General features: G+C 42.1%; 1 protein-coding gene across 2 annotated transcripts in view; it reads left to right on the plus strand.

Moving 5' to 3' along the window:
- AHRR (aryl hydrocarbon receptor repressor) overlaps positions 1-22,732 on the plus strand; it is a 317,910-nt gene that overhangs the window by 163,383 nt on the left and 131,795 nt on the right. For both annotated transcript variants that reach the window (XM_072152898.1, XM_072152899.1), the window contains one exon: positions 11,236-11,348. In XM_072152898.1, the coding sequence (XP_072008999.1) occupies positions 11,236-11,348 (113 nt within the window). The remainder of the gene's footprint in view (positions 1-11,235; positions 11,349-22,732) is intronic.

Consider the following 22,732-nt stretch of genomic DNA (forward strand, 5'->3'; position numbering starts at 1 on the left):
CTGTATCAGTTAACCATTGATTTCTGGATACAATAGGACAGCTCTCTTCATTTCTTCATCTCACGCAAAAATAGAGCATGCTGCGAGTTTTACATGCCTGAAAGAAATCACACAAGTTAGAAAATGTGTGTCTGAAAAAACCCAATGAATATAATGGGGGTGCACTGCAAGAAATTGTGATTATTAAAAAAAAATTTTGATATGTATGTAAGTAATACTGTCCTTCTACTTTCAGAACTAACTGCTAAACCACACCACCACGCTGTCTATACTGATACTTCCTCAACATGCTACTGTATATTGAAGTCCTTCTTGCTCTTAGGGCTCATTCACATGGCCGTCTGCGGGGACGTACATGTGGCCCCAAATTTGCGGTCGCATGTACGTCCCCACAGATGGCAATATCGGCACGGCACAGATACGGTGCCACACATGTGTGTCACCAATCTGGGCCACACACCGCAAAAAGATAGAGCATGCTCTAACTTTTGTCGTGTGTGCGGCCGTGCGCCGCTATTCTCTATGGAGTGAGGAGGGGCCACCTCCTCTCCAGCACACGGCGGTATGCTCGCATGGCGGGCATACCGCATGTGAATGTATCCTTACTGACTAACTAGTGGAACATGTGGAATATGTGCAAAAATAAACTAATAAACAATAACATTCAGTGGTATACCCAATTGATCTGTCAGTCAGAGAGGTGATTACCGTATCTATTCCTATTCTAATGTGCAGAAACTGTTAAAGGCCTCTTGCACACAAACATGTGCTTTGACCATGTGCTAGGCATACAGATAGAAGCCAGGTCACAGCCCCAGTGACTTTAATAGGGCACCTTGATATATGGCATGTTATGATATATACAGGGCCGATTCTAGCATATTTGCTGCCTGAGGCGAAAACTAATAATAATTAATGTACCCCCCTCCAATTAAATTATATACAGACCCTCTCCTTCTTAAATTAAATCTGGCCCCACATATACAGCCCTCCCAGCTTAGTTAGGGCTGTGCCCTATTAACAGCCACCCCTAGTTTAATTAAAATCCACCCTCGTATGCAGAACTCACTAGTTTAATTATAAACAGTCTCCCATGTAGTCCATCATCCTAGTTGAATTAGTATCTGACCCTAATATATACTGGCCCACCCCCTCTAGTTTAATTATTTAACGCCTCCCTATAGTCCCCCTAGATTAAGTAACTTGCCCCATATATAAATTCTCCCACCCCAGTTTTATTATATTCAGAACCCCCCTCACAGTATATATACATATATCTTAAAATATAGCCACCTGACAGATTATACAAATAGAAAGTCCAGGCAGCACGTGCAGGTAATTATGGGTGCAAGCTAATCAGGATTGGGTAAGCGATCCTCCATGCATAAGTAAAAAGGAAAAAAGCAGCACTCCAAACCATCGAATCAAGAAAACGTGGTCGTTTATTTCATGTGTAGCAGCGACGTTTCGGCTCGCCTTGAGCCTTTCTCAAGCCCAATCATCAGTGTGTTATTCTTTCAGATTATGAATTACCAAAGAACTTAAGCTTATTACGACGACCTCTATGTTTTCTATTCCCCGACTGGATCACTCATTGCTTACGCTATATAGGTGTGCACATATTAATATTTTATATGCCTGATCACTGTCTCAATTCTATACAGGCCACAGTTTTCTTAAGCAGAGGACAACCATGATTAGTGCCTACCAGGAGTGGTATTTAAACTACAATGGGAGGTCAAAAAGTTGGGACCACTGATACAGTGGTCACCCAGACCCCATATATTCTGATTTCGCAACAAACCCTCCGTTTATTGGTGACACTGTGAATCGAGTATTACATTGGTATTTAACTGTGTGCCAATCATGATGTCTTTATATGGATCTATAAGGATCCTTGTACATAGATACTTACCCCGTGATCATCATAGGCAAACGCTTGACGTACCCATAGCAACAGCGGGATACTTCCGGTATCTTGAGCGGAAGTGCGGCCGGACACCACGGCTTGCGTTCCAAGGATGCGTTCCAGCTATACGCTGGACATTATGCACACTTAGCGGACATTCGGAGTGAAAATCGGAGGATCTGAAACATACGGGGGTACGTCTAACCACCGAGGGAGGTGGTTTTTTAATATAATGCACTTTTACACTGGAATCGTGTATATGTTAGATGGCTCACTATTGTTATTATTACTGTCATTGTAAATGGGAAAGTTTTGCACAAATATAACCTTGAGAACACAACATATGCACCTCTATTTTTGTATACATATGTATGTATATTACTGGATATATGTATGACACCACCTGATTGGCTATAATATGTATAGGGTGGGGTTTATTTGACCACGTGACTATTGATTTTTTGTATATATGTCTATGTAACACACTGATGATTGGGCTTGAGAAAGGCTCAAGGCGAGCCGAAACGTCGCTGCTACACATGAAATAAACGACCACGTTTTCTTGATTCGATGGTTTGGAGTGCTGCTTTTTTCCTTTTTACTTACACCTGACAGATTATTTATATTATTTAGAACCATATAGAAATCATCAAATCTATGTCAGGTTCGCTAGGGAGAATGCTGGGACTTCTGGTTCTTCTGGTGGTGCTAGCAGCGTTCTCCGACCTCTGGCGGGTGTTAGCACAAACTCCACCTCTAGTCCGCTACCAGCGGTCTCTGGCGTGCGCCCTGGGTAGCGGCTGCTAATCTCGCGCTGTCTAGGAGTTGTGTTCGGAACTGCTGGGACTTGTGGTACCTCTGCATGGTACGTCTGCATGATGCTTGGTTATTCTGCACCATGAGGGGTTAATTCCCAGAAGTTGTCCAGCTCCTATCAGGTACTGGAGGTGGGGTTCTGGCTGCATAAATTGCAGCCTCACTAGTCACCTGTGCCAGTGTTTGAAATCCCTTCATCACTCGCTCTCTGCATTAGGTTGACTTGCTCTGTATCTGTATTGTTGTGACCTGTTGCTTACTGACTTTGGTCTTGACGTACCCTCTCGTTTTGACTCCGGCTAGTTTACCACTCTTTTGTGTTTTATGTTTTTCAGTCTGTTTTGTTTCTCTTCCCACACTTATCCAGTGTATTTCGAGTCTTCAAGTAGTCGCCACACGGTTTAGCTTGGGGGGGCTACAGGAAGGGACAGAGGTTGGGGCAAGCTCAGGGCACACTTTCCCCTGTCTTCTGTGTTACCCAACCCTAACAGTCTAATTCCCAGTTTAAGGTGTATATGAATATATATAGACCCCAATCCCCCTTTTAATACATCCTTTGTTAATAAAAATAATAAACTTATACTTATGTACAGTCCATTTGCTCCCACGCTGTCTTCTCCCGGCTCCGGTCTTCTTCCGGCACTCCCGGCTACCATCTTCACCTGGCTCCCGTCTTCTCCTTGCACTCAGCTACCATCTTCTCCCAGCTCCCGTCTTCTCAAGGAACTCCCAGCTCCAGTCTTCTCCCGGGTACCATATTCTCCTGCTCCCATCTCGGCTCCGCACAGAGACAGGCGGCCTAACGTCATTACCTGCTGCCTGTGTCACTGCATTGTATGGAGCGCTCGGCAAATTTATCACATGTCTTAAAGAGACGGGTATGATGGATTTACCTGGTGGGCGATTAGGGTGCCCAAATTTTTCGTCTGCAAAGCAAGGTCTGCACGTCAAAATCATGTGCAGAACTCGCGTTTTAAAAACACTAGTGTTAAAGGACCTTAAACCCAACATTGCTGCCTGGTGTGGAGGAATTTTTAAACAAAAAACAAAGATGGCTGTACATGCTTTTAAATATCTGAAATTACAAGATATATAGCCCTGCTTGGAATCTTGCACCACTAGTGCAAATGAGGAAAAGTAAAAAATGTGCAAATTCACAACTGCGCTTAAATTTGAATTTTTCGTGCCAAGAATAACATTTTCGGGACAGTACAAAAATTTACAAAAAGTAATAAATAAAACTTACAAATAAAATTAAAAACAATGATAAAAGTCACCATTTATTATAAAACTTCCACAAATAATAAAAAAAGGAAAATCACCAAACAATCCGCACATATATGGTATTGCTGCATCCGTAACAACCCACACAATAAGATGAAATCTTTACTGAACCTGTACGGTGAATACAGTAACAAAAATAATTGTAAAAAATGATGAAAATTTGGATTTTTGTGTATCCAACTAAACAAAAGAGAAAATGTCACATTAACACCACAATGGTTTTAATAAAAAGTACAACTGATTCTGCAAAAAATAAGTCCTAATACAGTTTAACCCACAAAAAAAAAAAATTATGCCACAGATGGCAATGAAAAAGCAAGTGATTTTTCTTCTCCGAATGCGGTTTTATGCAGCAAAATTATTCAAACAAGGGCTGTTTTCAATAGTTTGAGGGGTGCAATTTAAAAATGTGGTACTTTGTGGGAAGTTTCTAATAGATGGATAAGCCACTAGGAAAAGTGCTGATTGATTTGTTCACCTCCTAACAACCTAATAAGATAACATTAAAAAAATTATGTCAACATAACGCAGACAAATGGGTAATTTTTGTTAGCAACCAATTTGGAAGGCTGAACTTACGGTATGATGAGCATAACATTTAGAAATTAGAAAATCGCAAATTTTTCAAAATTTTCACTGAATTTAAAATTTTTTCATAAATAAATGCAAAACCTTAAAATATACTACTAAGGGGAAGTACAACATGTAATGAAAAAACTATCTGGAAATCACCCTTGTAACTCAAAGCGTTCTAAAGTTATAGGAGCAGATTTACTTACCCGGTCCATTCGCGATCCAGCGACGCGTTCTCTGAGCTGGATTCGGGTCTGGCCGGGATTCATCAAGGTAGTTCCTCCGCCGTCCACCAGGTGGCGCTGCTGCGCTGAAAAGCATCTGAACGCGCCGGAATTCACCGAGGCCGGCTGAGTAAAGGTAAGCATGTCCCGAGCAACACATTTTCCGTTTTTAAATGCGGCGGTTTTTCCGAATACATCAGGTTTTCGTTCGGCCACGCCCCCCGATTTCCGTTGCGTGCGTGCCGCCGCCGATGCACCACAATCCGATCGCGTGCGCCAAAATCCCGGGGCAATTCAGGTACAATTCGGCGCAAATCGGAAATATTCGGGTAACACGTCGGGAAAACGCGGATCGGGCCCTTAGTAAATGACCCCCATAATCTCATAAAGTGACACATGGCAGATTTGAAAAATCTGTCTGGTTCTTAAGGTGCAAAAGAGCTGGGTACTTAAAGGGTTAAAATATAATTTATTGAGAATGTACTTAGCGCCTCTTATGCTTCTTATCCTTCTTGACACCATTGTCTTTCTCTCTGAAATCATACTGTATGACTAGAAAGCTTGGGGGCAGTTATTATTGGCTTTGTGCCAGTTTTTTTGACTGACATGTCTTTTTTCTTTGCTTGCTGTGCCATTTGCGCCATATTTGTTATATGTGGGCACCACAATTCAGCTTCTTTTTTTGTTGCTTACTTTTAGTTTCCCAACTAGATTAAATTAAACCAATAAAAAGCAAGTTTAGAAACTACTAAGCTGCTTCATGAATGTGGTTTGACATTTCTTACGCTCATCTGATGATCTTTTTACGGTGCGCCAAATTCATTAAGGCCGTGTACCACAATATATAATCATATATAATCAGCCACAATATATAATAATATATAATCAGCCACAAAACAAGCACCAAAAATAACATATGCCTGCCATTGTTTTCTTACTCTTTCTTATTTACTCACACTGATTTATTCTAAATTTGTTTAATCCCTTAAGGACGCAGCCATTTTGTAGCTTAAGGCTCAGTCCCATTTTTTGGATTCTGACCTGCGTCTCTTTATATGGTTATAACTTTTGAACACTGTTACTTATCTAAACGATTCTGAGATAGTTTTTTCCCCACATGTTGTGCTTCATTTTCGTGGTAAATTCTGGCTGATTTTTGCGTTTATTTACAAAAAAAAAGAAAAAATGATGAATTTTTAGAAAAATTTGCCATTTTCGAAATTCAAAATCAGCGCGTTTTCAGGCACATATTTAGGCGTTTACCGTCTAAATAACTTGCCGAATAACATTTCCCATATGTCTACTTTACATTTTCATAATTTTTGAAATGTCTGGATAATTTATTTTGACGTCACGCGGCTTACAAATAGATTATCGATCTTCCGTATTTTCAGAATTTACTATTTTGGGGATAAATACTGTTTTAAATGAAATTTTACATATTTAGCATTAAAACCCCCTATATAATCAACCCATTTTCAAATCTGCACCCCTTAAACTATCAGAAACAGCTTTTAGGAAGATTGTTAACCCCTTGAGTTCTTCATAGTAATTGAATCAAAATAGAGATGAAATTTAGAATGGTCAAATTTTGTCGGTTATACGTTCATTTAGCCCTAAAATTTACACATTTCCAAAAGATAAAAAGAGAAAACCCACCATAAAATTTGTTATGCAATTTCTCCCGAGTGCAGAGACCCCCCACGTGTCCGTTACTTGTTTTATGGGCGCACAGCGAGGCACAGAGGGGAAGGTGCACCCTGCAGCTGCCAGGATTTTAGTTTCCTCATTGGCCCTTTTTGTAGGCTATAAAATATTTGCTTTTTCGTTACTGGGGCCATGTGATGGCATTTTTTTTGCAGGATGAGATGCTTTTTCCAGTTTTCACAGTATTCACCGTAAAGCCCAATAATCATGTTATCTTTATTCTATGGGTCGATACGATTACTGGGATACCAGACATGAATATTTTTTCTTATGTTTTACTAAATTTGCCAAATAAAACCCTAATGTGGGGGGAAATCTATCATTTTTGCATTGCCGTCTTCCAAGTGGCATAACATATTTTCACTTTTTTGGCTACAGAGCTGGTTGATGGCTTGTTTTTTGCAGGACATGTTGTACCTTGCAACAGTATCATTCTGGAGTACATATGTTTTGTTGATCACTTTTTATTGCATTTTTAGTGGGATTCAATAGGTAAAAATCATAATTTTTACCAGGTTTTTAACAGTATTTTTTTACGGCGTTCATCATACTGGTTCAATAGTTCTTTAATTTTATTCTACGGATTGATATTGATGCGGTGATACTATATATATGTGGGGTTTGTGTTATGATTTAGACTTTTTTGAACGTTATATGTCTCTTTATATGTTTCGGGGCTTATGGGCATTTTTAGTGAATTATAAACTTATTTTTTATTGAAAAACATTTTGTTTTCATTTTTTACTTGTTCCACCATGGGACATGAACAAGCAATCACCTGATTGCTTGTTCATGCTAATACTCTGCAATACTTATGTATTCCAGAGTATTAGCAGTGTCAGCCTATGCACATGCATAGGCTGACACTGTGCCTTTAAGATGACGTCACAGACGCCATCTTAAAGGCACTGCCTTCAGGCATCTCTGGCATCCCGATCGGACCCCAGAGATGCCATAGCAATGATCAGTGCCCCCGAAAACGGTGCGGGGGTGCCCATCGTGGGGGAAAGACCCCCGGAAGGCATGTTAAATGCTGCGGTCGCGTTGACTGCGGCATTTAACGGGTTAACCACCCACGATCGGAGCCGAACACGGGTGTTAGCGGGGGATGCCAGCGGTAGATTACTGCTCACATCCTGCGACCCTTGATGCCGGTTCGGCTCCTGTTCCGAGCTGAACCGGCATCGTCTCTACGCTGTAGCTGGACTGCGCTGAGCGCTATCCGTAGGACCCAGAGCGCTAAGTGGTTCACGGTGAAACGGAGTCACTTCACATGGGTACTGGCACAAGATATATTGGGGGAGTTTTATCAAAAGAGTCTGAGAGCAGAAATGTTCTAGTTTCCCATGGCAACCAATCAGAGCTCGGCTTACATTTTATAAACAGCTGTGGGAAGATTAAAGCTGAGTTCTGATGGCATGGGCAACTAGAACAGGTTTGCTCTCAGGTAAACGTCTGACAAATCTCCCCTCACCCCCCATTGTCCATACATTATCTAAGGGCATTTTAGCACTGCTGTGGTCAGTCCATGAATCACAAAGCAAGCATGAATCAGCCTTACACAATGGGGACTGAGAACCATGAAAACTACACTATGTGCCGTTTGCCTGTGTATAGGGCAGATATATATTATAATATATATATATATATATATATATATATATATATATATATATATATACACTCACCGGCCACTTTATTAGGTACACCTGTCCAACTGCTCGTTAACACTTAATTTCTAATCAGCCAATCACATGGCGGCAACTCAGTGCATTTAGGCATGTAGACATGGTCAAGACAATCTCCTGCAGTTCAAACCGAGCATCAGTATGGGGAAGAAAGGTGATTTGAGTGCCTTTGAACGTGGCATGGCTGTTGGTGTCAGAAGGGCTGGTCTGAGTATTTCAGAAACTGCTGATCTACTGGGATTTTCACGCACAACCATCTCTAGGGTTTACAGAGAATGGTCCGAAAAAGAAAAAACATCCAGTGAGTGGCAGTTCTGTGGGCGGAAATGCCTTGTTGATGCCAGAGGTCAGAGGAGAATGGGCAGACTGGTTCGAGCTGATAGAAAGGCAACAGTGACTCAAATCGCCACCCGTTACAACCAAGGTAGGCAGAAGAGAATCTCTGAACGCACAGTACGTCGAACTTTGAGGCAGATGGGCTACAGCAGCAGAAGACAACACCAGGTGCCACTCCTTTTAGCTAAGAACAGGAAACTGAAACCATCTCTAGGGTTTACAGAGAATGGTCCGAAAAAGAAAAAACATCCAGTGAGCGGCAGTTCTGTGGGCGGAAATGCCTTGTTGATGCCAGAGGTCAGAGGAGAATGGGCAGACTGGTTCGAGCTGATAGAAAGGCAACAGTGACTCAAATCACCACCCATTACAACCAAGGAAGGCAGAAGAGCATCTCTGAACGCACAGTACGTCGAACTTTGAGGCAGATGGGCTACAGCAGCAGAAGACCACACCAGGTGCCACTCCTTTTAGCTAAGAACAGGAAACTGAGGCTACAATTTGCACAAGCTCATCGAAATTGGACAGTAGAAGATTAGAAAAACGTAGCCTGGTCTGATGAGTCTCGATTTCTGCTGTGACATTCGGATGGTAGGGTCAGAATTTGGCGACAACAACATGAAAGCATGGATCCATTCTGCCTTGTATCAACGGTTCAGGCTGGTGGTGGTGGTGTCATGGTGTGGGGAATATTTTCTTGGCACTCTTTGGGCCCCTTGGTACCAATTGAGCATCGTTGCAACGCCACAGCCTATCTGAGTATTGTTGCTGACCATGTCCATCCTTTTATGACCACAATGTACCCAACATCTGATGGCTACTTTCAGCAGGATAATGTGCCATGTCATAAAGCTGGAATCATCTCAGACTGGTTTCTTGAACATGACAATGAGTTCACTGTACTCAAATGGCCTCCACAGTCACCAGATCTCAATCCAATAGAGCATCTTTGGGATGTGGTGGAACGGGAGATTCGCATCATGGATGTGCAGCCGACAAATCTGCAGCAACTGTTTGATGCCATCATGTCAATATGGACCAAAATATGTGAGGAATGCTTCCAGCACCTTGTTGAATCTATGCCATGAAGAATTGAGGCAGTTCTGAAGGCAAAAGGGGTCCAACCCGTTACTAGCATGGTGTACCTAATAAAGTGGCCGGTGAGTGTTTATATATATATATATATATATATATATATATATATATATATATTATATATCTTGAGAAATATTTTGCGAAGAATTGAATTCAAATTGAGTCAACCATATTGTAAATATAGTGGATCCAATGGGGCACATTTACTTCACCAAAAGTGCATTGTCCGATGATAATGCACTGTGCCGCAATTCCCTAAGATCGTGCGCCAAATATCTTGCATGTGTTGCTTCCCCGCTCAGCTCTGACAGAGTTCACCTTCTTTTCAGTGGTGCATGTAAGTGCTTGGGCTTGCAACACAATTTGAAAGTTAAATCACACGCTCAATGCGAATCAGTCAGATCGTCTGACGGCACGCCCCTTAATTTGTGTCGCACGGAAGCCAGCGCAGCTGCACCACAAAAGGATCACGTGCACCAAAATCCCAGTGCAGACACTAGTTAAATACCTTTGCAAGACATGTAATCCCTGAAAAAGGCTGTAGGCCGACGAAAATGAGCAGCGCGACTCTTAGTAAATGAGCCCAAATGTGTAAAATGTGGTAAATGCAGATATAAGATGGACATGTGTTTACCTTTGAAATACACAGAATCTGAATTGACTGGTTTCTATAAGGTACCAGCAATGATTAAAACATGTATTAGATAGAGCAGTAACATGGTTAATCACCGGATACTTTCATTTTGATGCATATTTAGATCACTTTACTTATCTTTCATGTAGTGATTTGCAGTCCACCAGAGGAATGGTAAGGGTTTACTAGACAGCCACACCTGTGAGATCATCAGTAGGACGATGAAGATGAAGTTGCTAAACCAGCCATCAGCCACAATCTTATAAACAAAGTCAATGGGACTGCATAGAAGCTTGTAGCTAGGTAGCTTGTAGCTTGGTGTTTACAGTATAACATATAGAAGTTATACACAGGATAGGTTATTAAAAAGAGACTTGAAGTTTCATTCAGTGAGGGAGTGTCATAGGTTTACCTATATAGATGGGTTTTACAAGCATGTTTGAAGCTTTGGACATTGGGTATTAGTCTGATTACCGGGGTAGAGGTTTCCAGAGAATTGGTGCAGCTCAGGAGAAGTCCTGGAGATGGGAGTCGGAGGTTCAAACTAAGGAAGAGAATAATCAAATATCGCTGGCAGTTCGAAGAGTACTAGTAGTCTAGACAAAAGTGAATCAAAGCGACAATTTGTAAGAAATGGGCAGATTCCAGAAATATTTTTGAGATGCTTGCGGCAAGAGTGTACTAGTGATTGAAAATAAATATATATATTATTTTAGTATATATTTTAATAAATCTTTATATATACTATTGTGTATATAAATGGCAATGGCATATACATAAATTGAAATGCACTGCATGATTATCTATTCAAGGCTTGTTGAATTTGTCAAATTATAGGTGTAGTGCTTCATGCTGTCAGATATGAAAATTGCATGCTGCTCTTTCTATGACCTCTGACTGTAACACTTCACTGAATCTCTCACACTGATCAGTTATGTTACTTATAATTTTTTTACTCACCTTGTTTAATAGCAATTGAGGAACAGCACTCCAAGAAGCAACCATGCCAGCCGGTTGGTCACGCAATAAAAGGAGACAACCCATCCGGAGGGATTGCCATGCCAGAAGGAGAGCTACTACTAGAGGTGGGTGATAAAATGCTATCATTTCCTTAACGGCAGTCTATTAATAATTCAAAGCCTTCCCTTTGTGTACTGAAGATCTCTCTGCTATTACAGTTGGCTTGGCAAATTGCTCGTGCCACTGAAAGTGTACGTCTGTTGCTGTTTAGAAAGAGAAGACATGCAATGTTTTCCAACACCATGCTTGTTGTTGTTGTTCCTGGGAGAAGAGAGAAGGTGATTAGCAAACATCTAAACATGACTTATTCCTTATAAAGTGCATGAAACAAAAGCGTAGCTTTCATGTGTGCAACAAAATTGAAAGTAATACATTACCAATTTTCATATTAACTTATTAAAAGCCTATAGCTTCCAATCAGTTTTGACTTTCTGATACTATATATATATATATATATATATATATATATATATATATATATATATATATATATATATATTGTCCATGATCATAGGGACTACTTTGTTTCCTCTTCGTGAGCTCTTTATGATATGTTGTAGTGCAGCCACTTAGCTATAGACAACAATACAATATACTCTCAATACCAATGTAATATACATTATATATATATATATATATATATATATATTATTTATATATCTTGCTAATTAAAAAATATAGTTGTGGGGATCACATACACTACCAATAAAAATAAGATAAAAGAAACAAACTGAGCCACAGCTGAAGCCTGTGCTTCCACAATAACATAACCCTTAAAAGAAATCTACTCAAACAGCATCATTTTATAATAACATATGTTCTATTCAAACGGGACACTAGTAATGATGAGGCTTGGATAAAGTCAAGATATAAAAATACCTCAACTTTATGTCTGCCAGGCTCCATGAAGCATCAATTCATAGTGGTAGTTTTACATCTTTACCACCCTGTGGGAGGAACATAGTTGCTGACCAATCTATAGGCCTTAGTCATGTAAATGGTAACTACCCATTGCTACAACTAAGAAAACCCAAAGTAAGCCCAGTTTCTCATAGCAGTATTCTGATCAGTATATCAGTCTTCATAAAAAATACAGGAGTGGATCCTGCTGAGAAATTGTTTCAAATATTACAAAGATATGTACATCTAATGTGCTTAGAATAATTTTTTTTTTATTATTGGCTGCCCAATACTGGCCAGAATAATACCAAAGATAATTTGGCACTGACTACACATTCCCCTCTTCCTACAGTCCCATTTACCAAGTATGTATCACTTTAAAATATCACTGAAAGCAGCATCTTTTAAGTTGTTTGGAACTGCAGGAAAATTCTTTGAGTCCTGTCTGGTGTGCTGGGGCGATGGCCCGGGTGCCCACAGAAAGGGCTCTGAGTGCCGCCTCTGGCACCCATGCCATAGGTCCGCCACCACTGGTATAAGGCCTAAATAATGTAAAAGTATGGAACACAAAAAAAATATGCAAAAGCTAAATATTTCATTTTTCACTGTAGCATTTTAAAGAAATTGCCTTTAGTATAATTGTCATAAAGACACTGCCAGTTACTGCACAGTCACCATGCTCCTGCGAGTCATCGTGAAGCCGGATGGGATGACACCAACGCTTCATCGTGGGAATGCGGCCATCCAATGGTCTGAGGGACAGTTACTGGCCCCCTGGTTTATTTTATATGTATATGATTGTATGATTGTCATATCATGCAATTTATGGTGACAAAAGAACACAGACTGTTATATAAGCAACATGCTGTTTTGGCTATATTTTACTGTGGACAATACATGAACATTAGGACACATAGGTGATTCTTATCATTGAGACAAAACGTAAAACGTCTTGCCCATCTGGGACAAATAAGTTGCAAAGCATGCAAAAAAATGAAAGAATTAAAAAAAAAGGTAGGAAGGTTTTGTGTTTTATATATACCACATCCTGAGAACTAAGGTGTGCCAAGGGAGGTGTACAATGCCTCTCACCACTTGAGACTCCACAAAATAGCCTCAGCTCTGTGAAAGGAAAGTATGGAATTGATTACTATCGTACCAGATAACTGGAGAGTGTCTCATAAAAAGATTTATGAGCTGCCAGATTTGGTGGAGTGGCTGAATATTTCTATGCTATTTTGGCTTTGATTTTTTTTGATGACCTATGATTTAGAAGAAGGCTGTGTAGATGGTTTCCTGCCCAAAATACTTTTGGAAGCTTTATCATGAAAGTCACTTGAGACGTAAGCCTTAACATTTCTCAGAAGGCATTTTTTCAAATAATGCTATGCCCATTGTTAACTGCTTCTGTTAAGAACTATGACATACGTAGATATAAACAGCCCAATATTGTCATAAATCCAGCATTGGATGAAAACTAGTACATACCTACGTACTCATCTATAGTGTATAATAACCAAGCATATGTGACATTTAATTTAAAATGTATTTAGCTTTTTTCCTGTGAAACTTTCGTGAGTGAATACGCATTTACGGTATCTAGGTATCTTGTTAGTTTCTATACACTATTGTAGAATGTAACACGTAGCATAGATGGCATATGCAATTAAACATGTAACCATGCATACATCATAAAAATGTTACTTTAAGGTAGCCAGGAAGAACAGGTAACTTGGTCTATGTTACACCACTTTTATGAAACAGCATAATTGAAACGCAACTCTTCCGGCTGATTGTCACGGGTGGTCCCGCGGCCCATACCGCGGGTCGCGGGCTCACCCGTGCTCCCCGGGGCACGCAGGCGCGGTGCCGACGCGACTCAACTCTCCCCGCTCCGGAATCGCTGTCAGGTTCCGGCCGCGCGCATCCCCGCCTCCTAGGGCACGCGCGGCATCTTCAGGAAATTTAAAGGGCCAGTGCACCGCTAATTGGTGCACTGGCTGATCACTTCCTCTTTAAAAACCCTGCACCTTCCTTACACTCTTGCCGGATCTTTGTCCCTCACAGCCTTAGAGAAAGCTCTGTTGCGATTTGCCTGCGTTCCAGTGTCTCCTGCGTTCCTGACTTCCTCCGTGTTCCTGTGTTACCTGAGACCCTCCGTTTTCCCGTGTACCAGTGTTCCTCCGTGTTGCTGTCCTGTGTGCTGTGTTCCCGTACCCTTCTGCTTGGACCTACTGTTGCTGACCCCGGATCAGACTCTGACGTTGCATCCCTGCCACCTGCCCTGACATTGTGCCTGAACTTTGACCACAAGATTGTCTGCCGTCTCTGTACTTCTACCTTGGCCACCACTGCAGACAAGTCACGCCTGAGGAACGACCTGGTGGTACCACGTCGCAGCTTGTCTAACCCGCCTTGTGGCGGGCTCTGGTGAAAACCGGGTGCCACTTAGACTCCGGTCCCAGGTAGTGGCTTACGACACCGTCTGCAGTGGTCCAGAGGATCCACACCTGCAAGCCTGACACTTATTACAGCACAGAGAAGAAAGAAGAGGAGCTGTAAGGAGCCACGACGAGCATTGGGGACGCGGGAGGGTGAGTATGTAAGTTTATTTTTTTTATTGACTCGTGTATGAGCCGAGGTGAGGTTTTTCAGCATATTTTTAGTGCTGAAAAATTCAGCTTATACACGAGTATATACGATAATTGCAAAGCACATTTAAACATTTAATATTAATATGGTTGTAAGTAATTCAACTAAACCTAAACTGATTGCATTATGACAGAATCCACCAATAGTATATTCTCATATGCCCTTTAATTCAAACTAAAAAATTGTGTTACAATTTATGATCATGTTATCTGCCTACTCGTGCTAATGTAGACATGGGATGCAAGGGCAATAAAAAAAAGATTCTGGTTCTCTCCTTCATACTCCAAAATATTTAGTGGAATGAGTGTAATTTTCTGATTTTATCAATAACACATAAAAAAAGAGATTTACTGTAGATTATACTGTGAACTGTCACAAAACTGCACTATGTTGTCTTTGGTTAATGGCTCAGCGCATGGCTGATTCTTTGTAAACTAAGTACAAATGTAATTAAATAAGATTTTTCGGAAGAAATTGTAAGCTTCTCTCTGAAGTCTTAAAATTTCCTTCAGGCAGGCGGAGTAATATTGCTACATTATTGTGGAAGCAATTTTGCAAAAATGATAACACAGTGATACTAAATTGGTTGTCATTGGTTGTTTTTGTCTTGTCCTTCTGATAATATATTCATTCCCTAACTGAAAATTGTGGACCTAAAAAGGCTCTTTTTGAAAAATGGCTGTCATACAGCAGGCATAGCTCTCATTCAATTCTTAGTATATAGGGATGCCTGCATCTGTTTCTGTTCATTTCAATTATTATCTGTTTCATATTCTATTGTTTTAGGTTTCTACCTTCTGCTATGCTTGTTTTCTTTTTATAATAACACTGCAGCCAGCGTAATTGATTCCATCAAATAAACAGTAAGACAGTTATCAAGATAGTTGAACAAATGGCATAATATTCAGTGCTCTACATTAATCGAAACCTACCACCATGGATCTACCTATAAAAGTAGACCCGGTGGTCGGTGCATCAATAGGACGTGAGGATAGCCCATTTAAGGGCTAATCCTCACGTCTCCGCAATCTTTTAATAACTTTTATTTCCGTTGTAGCGGGGTCAGTTTTAATGTGACCAAGTCCAGAGACACAGACAGGCTTGACGGCAGAAATGCGGTTTCCTTGCGGCTTTTATTGGCAGCCAAAACAATGCAGCTTTACAGGCAAGTAAAATAAAACAAAACGGGGAAACAAAAACGGGCTTGTCTGTGCGCTACCTGTACATCAGCAGGTCCCTCTCTAGCAAAGCAGCGCACTCACAGCGGCTAGTGACACACGGCTGGCAAGCCTTCCAGAGCAATGTCTCTCACACAGAGCTCCAGCCCAGTATGCAGCTCTGGGATAAAACCCCTTCTCCCAGCTGCACTTGGTAATTAGGGCTGTGCAGTCTCTGGTCAGTGCATTAACCCTTTACCCCAGGCATGGAAGTAACCTGAAAGGAATATATACACCATCTATTACCTTTCCAGCCGCTGTCCTACATACCCTCCCCCTCTGCTCAGACCTGTGGGGAGGAGCACTTTGTGCCCCTAGAGAGTGGAAACGGGACAACGCATCAGCATTACCTTGCTTAGACCCTGGGCGGTGTTCCACATAGAACTTATAGTCCTGCAAGGCTAAAAACCACCTGGTTACCCTGGCATTTTTCCCTTTATTCTGAGCCATCCATTTTAAGGGAGAATGATCCGTCACCAACCTGAACTGTCTCCCTAGTAGGTAATATCTTAGGGACTCAATGGCCCACTTAAGTGCAAGACATTCCCTCTCAATGATGGCATAATTCTTTTCTGCAGAAGACAATTTCCTACTCAGATAAACAACAGGATGTTCTTCTCCATTGACTATCTGTGAGAGGACAGCTCCCAAGCCGACATTAGAGGCATCTGCCACAAATTCTTCTCTGAAATTTGGGGCTATCAACACTGGCCTTTTGCACAACATTTCCTTTAACTGTTGGAACGCTTTGTCTGCCTTCTCATCCCACTTGACCATAGCAGGTTTTGACCCTTTGGTATGGTCTGTGAGGGGTGCTGCAATTGTGGCAAAGTTTGGCACAAACCTTCTATAATACCCGGCTATTCCTAAAAAAGCCTTTACCTGCTTTTTTTGAAACAGGTTAAGGCCAATTTCTTATAGCCTCAACCTTATCCATTTGGGGCTTAATGACACCTCGCCCAATGGTATATCCCAAATATCTGGCTTCCTCCAGGGCTATGGCACATTTTTTTGGGTTAGCTGTCAAGCCCGCCTCTCAAATTGTGTTTAACACCCTTTGGACCTTTTTTAAATGCGACTCCCAGTCTGAGCTAAAAATAACCACATCGTCCAAATATGCAGACGCATACTCCTTGTGAGGCTGTAAAATAAGGTCCATCAATCTTTGAAATGTAGCCGGCGCACCATGCAGGCCAAAGGGGAGAACTACATATTGGAAATGACCATCAGGCGTGGAAAATGCTGTTTTCTCCTTCGCCGCTTTAGTAAGTGGCACTTGCCAATAGCCTCTGGTCAGATCCAAAGTAGTAATGTATCTTTCTGGGCCTAATCTTTCAATCAATTCGTCTACTCGTGGCATAGGGTAGGCGTCAAATTTTGAAACTTCATTTAACTTTCTAAAGTCATTGCAGAACCTAAGACTGCCATCAGGTTTGGGAATCAGAACTAGGGGGATCGACCAACCACTGTTAGACTTCTCTATAACCCACAGAGACAACATTTTTCCCACCTCCTCTGAAATAGTCTGTCTTTGAGCCTCTGGTACCCTATAAGGTCTCAACCGTACCTTTTGGCCTGGCCCTGTCACTATGTCGTGCTGTATGACATTGGTCCGCCCTGGCAGGTCAGAAAAAGTCTCTCTATTTCTCTGTAGGAACTCCTTGACCTCCTGTACCTGTACTGCAGACAAGGCTTCTGATATGTGGACTGCTGGTAGTTCATGACTAGGTGAATCTCTAGGCCAACTTCCAGCAGTCAGCACCTCTCTGTCTTTCCAAGGCTTAAGCAAGTTCACATGGTAAATTTGGAGTGGCTTTCTTTTCCCTGGTGGATACACCCTATAGTTTACCTCACTTAGTTTTTCACGAATCTCATAGGGGCCTTGCCACTTTGCCAAAAATTTGCTTTCAACTGTCGGCACAAGCACTAACACACGGTCACCAGGTTGAAAGGACCTGACTTTTGCTGACTTATTGTACACCCTAGCTTGAGCTTCTTGAGCCTGCAACATGTGCTCTTTCACAATGGGCATTATGGCGGCCATCCTTTCCTGCATTTCACTCACATGTTCAATAAGGCTACGGTGTGGTGTGCGTTCCTGTTCCCAGGTATCCTTGGCTATATCCAATAGCCCCCTGGGGTGTCTACCATATAACAATTCAAATGGGGAAAACCCTGTGGATGCCTGTGGCACCTCCCTTATAGAGAACATCAAGTAGGGCAAAAGGCGGTCCCAGTTTTTCCCATCTTTGTCAATTACCTTCCGGAGCATCCCCTTTAAGGTTCTATTAAACCTTTCAACCAGACCGTCCGTCTGTGGGTGATATACAGACGTACGTAATTGGGCAATATTTAGGAGATGACACAGCTCTTTGGTGACCTTTGACATAAACGGAGTCCCTTGGTCGGTTAGTATCTCTTTAGGGATCCCCGTTCGAGTGAACATTTGGAATAGTTCCCTTGCTATTGCTTTTGAAGAGTGGTTTCTGAGAGGGATGGCCTCGGGATAACGTGTGGCATAGTCAAGTACGACCAAAATATGCTGTTGCCCCCTGGCAGACTTAGGAAGGGGCCCAACCAAATCCATAGCTATGCGCTCAAAGGTTATTTCAATTATGGGTAGTGGGATCAGCAGACTACGGAAGTGTGGTCTAGGGGTGTGTATTTGACACTCTGGGCAAGACTGGCAGAAGTCCTCTATTGCCTTATAGATGCCGGGCCAAAAGAACTTCCGCTCTATACGTTCCCTGGTCTTTTCTGCCCCCAGGTGCCCACCCAGTACATGTGAATGGCCCAGCTCCAATAGCAAGAGTATGTGGGACTGTGGTACCACAAGTTGCTCCACAACCTCAGAGTCGGTTTTCTTAACTCTATACAGCAAACCATTAATTACCATAAAATGTGGATACACCAACTCTCTACTTGGTTCTTGGGAAACACCATTGATCACCTTTACATTCTTCCAGGCATTAGCTAGGTTGGGGTCCCTCAACTGTTCTGTACCAAAGTTTCCCTTTGCAATTTGTAGGGCAGAGAACTCAGTCTCAGGCAAAGTTTCCTCTGAGTCTCCAGCGAGGACCTCTAAAGGAAAGTTCTCCATTTCCCTTGGTGCTTCTGTCACCGTGTTTGAAAGTTTACACAGATTTTTCACATTTTGATTTGACCTACACACCTTAGCTTGCTTATTTTCCCACAGGTTCCAAAACAGAGGAAAATCACACCCCAGTATGACTTGGTGCATCAAGTCTTTAACCACGCCTACTTCATGCCTCACTGACCCACATGGAGAGTCCAGTTTCACCAAGGCTGTGGGATAGTCTTTTGAATCACCATGTATACACACCACCTCCATCCAGCGGGTCTGAACTTGGTCAGGGTCGACCAGGCTGGCATGCAACAAAGTCACTAGACTTCCCGAGTCCAGCAGGGCCATCACATGACGCCCTCCAATCTTGACTGGGCACACTTGCCGTTCACTTACAATGTCTTTTTGGGCAGCATAAGAGGGCCTTGCAAAATAAGACCTGCGCCTGCCCAAATCGCAGTCCATGGGTTCAGTTAGTTCTGAACAACTTGCAGCAACATGTCCTAAACCACCGCAACGCCAGTAAACTATCTGTGCCCGAGCACCAGGCACCGTGTCCCTCCGGGGATTTGATAGTCTTTTGGCTTGGCCCTCTGAGGGGACACCACCCTCTTTAGCAGACAGTCTCATCCCTTTAACAATAGGAACAGTCTTACCACTGGATAGTTTTCTTTTGTTCCCAGTGTTATGCACATCCTGCAGGTACTCTTCTGTAGCGGTGAACCTCTCAACTGCAGAAACCAAATCATCAATGCTTTTAGGATTCGTATATCCAAGGCCGCGCTGCATCCTCACTGGTAAGGATAAAACGATCAGAGACCACACGGTCCACAATCTGGTCTGTGGAGAGGGCTTCCGGCTGCAACCACTTGTTGGTGAGATTGTAGAGGTCATACATCTGAGACCGTGCAGGCTTTTCAGGATCATATTCCCAGTTGTAGACACACTGGGCTCGGACAGCCAAGGTAACCCCTAGCCTAGCCAGGATTTCCCCTTTCAGCTTTGCATAAACTTTTGCATCCGGCACTCGCAGGTCAAAGTAGGCTTTTTGGGGTTCTCCTGACAAAAATGGGGCCAACACATCCGCCCACTGGTCCTGGGGTAGACTCTCTCTCTCGGCAATTCTTTCAAAGGTACCCAGATACGCCTCAATGTCATCTTCCGGAGTCATCTTTCTTAGAGTCTTTTGCACCAAATGGCGTGGCATAGACTGCAATGCTGGAGCTGTCACTTGTCTCTCAGCCAAGACTGCTGCTGGAGGGACTGGTTCAGCTGCTGTTGCTCTCTCACCGATGTCTGGTGCATCTTTACAGCTTCCTCATGCACTTGTCGCTGCAGAGCGTTTGCTTGTTGGAGGTTGATGTTGGACTGCACCAGCTACTTTATAAGCTCCTCCATGTTTAGTCAGGCCTTTGTCTGTTGCAACCGTCCCTTTAAGAGTACTGTCTCTTTAAGAAACTGCCCGCATCCTCCACCAAGATGTAGCGGGTCAGTTTTAATGTGACCAAGTCCAGAGACACAGACAGGCTTGATGGCAGAAATGCGGTTTCCTTGTGGCTTTTATTGGCAGCCAAAACAATGCAGCTTTACAGGCAAGTAAAATAAAACAAAGCGGGGAAACAAAAATGAGCTCGTCTGAGCGCTACCTGTACATCAGCAGGTCCCTCTCTAGCAAAGCAGCGCACTCACAGCGGCTAGTGACATACGGCTGGCAAGCCTTCCAGAGCAATGTCTCTCACACAGAGCTCCAGCCCAGTATGCAGCTCTGGGATAAAACCCCTTCTCCCAGCTGCACTTGGTAATTAGGGCTGTGCAGTCTCTGGTCAGTGCATTAACCCTTTACCCCAGGTATGGAAGTAACCTGAAAGGAATATATACACCATCTATTACCTTTCCAGCCGCTGTCCTACACCGTAATATGCAGATTTTCTAAAGAGGCTACTGGGGAGTTGAGCAGCCAGAGCTGAGGCTACATGGTTTGGCTACTCCATGCCCCAGTAGGCGTCTGCACATGCGTAGAACAGCAGGATTTGGAGTATCTTACACTTATTTAACTATTGCCTTTCCGGGCTACTGCTATTCGCAACTACCAGCCTGCCTATACGTTGGCAGGGGTGTTGCAAATGTCTTGTATAGTGGGTATGTTTCACCTCGATCATCGGAGGCCATACCATTTTTGATCCTGCTGGCTTTATAGGCAGCTGATTGACATTGCATGCTGTTATTCAATCTATTATCTACTAGTTCACACAGGTCCTTCTTAACAAGGGATTCTCCGGGATTTACTCCCCCAAGGACATATGTTGCACGTGGATTATTAGTCCCCAGATGCATAACCTCAATGTGTCCAAGTTACCCTGCAGCCTATGAACATCCTCCATAGACTGTATCACACTACACAGCTTGGTGTCATCTGCAAAAATAAACACAGTGCTATTAATTCCTACCTCTATATCATTAATATGAAAGTTAAATAATTCCCCAGAACCTTGCAAACCTCTATTTATAACTTGTGACTATTCTGTGTAGGAATTGTTGACCAACACCCTCTTTATACGATCCTTCAGCCATTTTTGTATCCAATTGTAAACGATTACTGCCAAGCCAATAGACCTTATTTTACCCATTAGGCATCTATAAGGTAGAGTTTTGAATGCAAAATCTAACAACACAATATCCACAGCAGCTCCTCTGTCAGGCATCTGCTTAAAGGGGTATTATCGTCTTGGCATTCACATTCAGTTTCATTAATCTTCCATATTAAATTTAATATACCTGTGTGAAGATAATTTCTCACAAATGTAGTCATATGGTCCCTTAGAAACAAGACTGTGTCCTTGGGTACGGCCACCTATGCTGGAGGGATTGCACAAAGAAACAAAAGGTTTTTGTATATGAAATGTCCGGGAGTTACTGCATGTCCTATAGCACTCTTGTGGTAATGATTGCTGAATCCGGGTGGTCAGACAAGCCTCAATGGCGCAGGTCTGGCCACTGCTGCCAAAATGTGCGGTGGTGGTATCTGAGGAAGCTCTCTGGTTTCTTAGGGACAACATGATTACATTTATGAGTAATTATCTTTACACAGGAACATTTTTTTAATAACATCCAATAGCACATTGTAATAAATGAGGAAAATCCCCATATACTGCCATACTGTAGTATGGCAGTATATGGTAGGATCGATCAGACAACCTAGGGTGAAAAATAGTATAAATAAAAATTAAAAAAAGTAAAAAAAAAAATTATAATAAAAAAAACCTAAAATTTCAAATCACCCCCCCCCCTTTCCCTAGAACTGACATAAATATAAATAAACAGTAAAAATCATAAACACATCAGGTATCGACGTGTCCGAAAATGCCCGATCTATCAAAATATGATAACGGTTTTTCAATGCGTTTAACCCCGTAACGGAAAATAGCACCCAAAGTCGAAAATGGCACTTTTTTGCCATTTTGAAAAATATAAAAAAATCTATAAACAGTGATCAAAAGGTCGTACAGTCCTAAAAATGATATCATTGAAAATATTTTTAAATTTCGCAAAAAAATGACACCCCCACAGCTCCGTACACCAAAGTATAAAAAAGTTA

This window comes from Engystomops pustulosus, chromosome 5 (genome assembly GCF_040894005.1).
Source record: "Engystomops pustulosus chromosome 5, aEngPut4.maternal, whole genome shotgun sequence".
Lineage (NCBI taxonomy): Eukaryota > Metazoa > Chordata > Amphibia > Anura > Leptodactylidae > Engystomops > Engystomops pustulosus.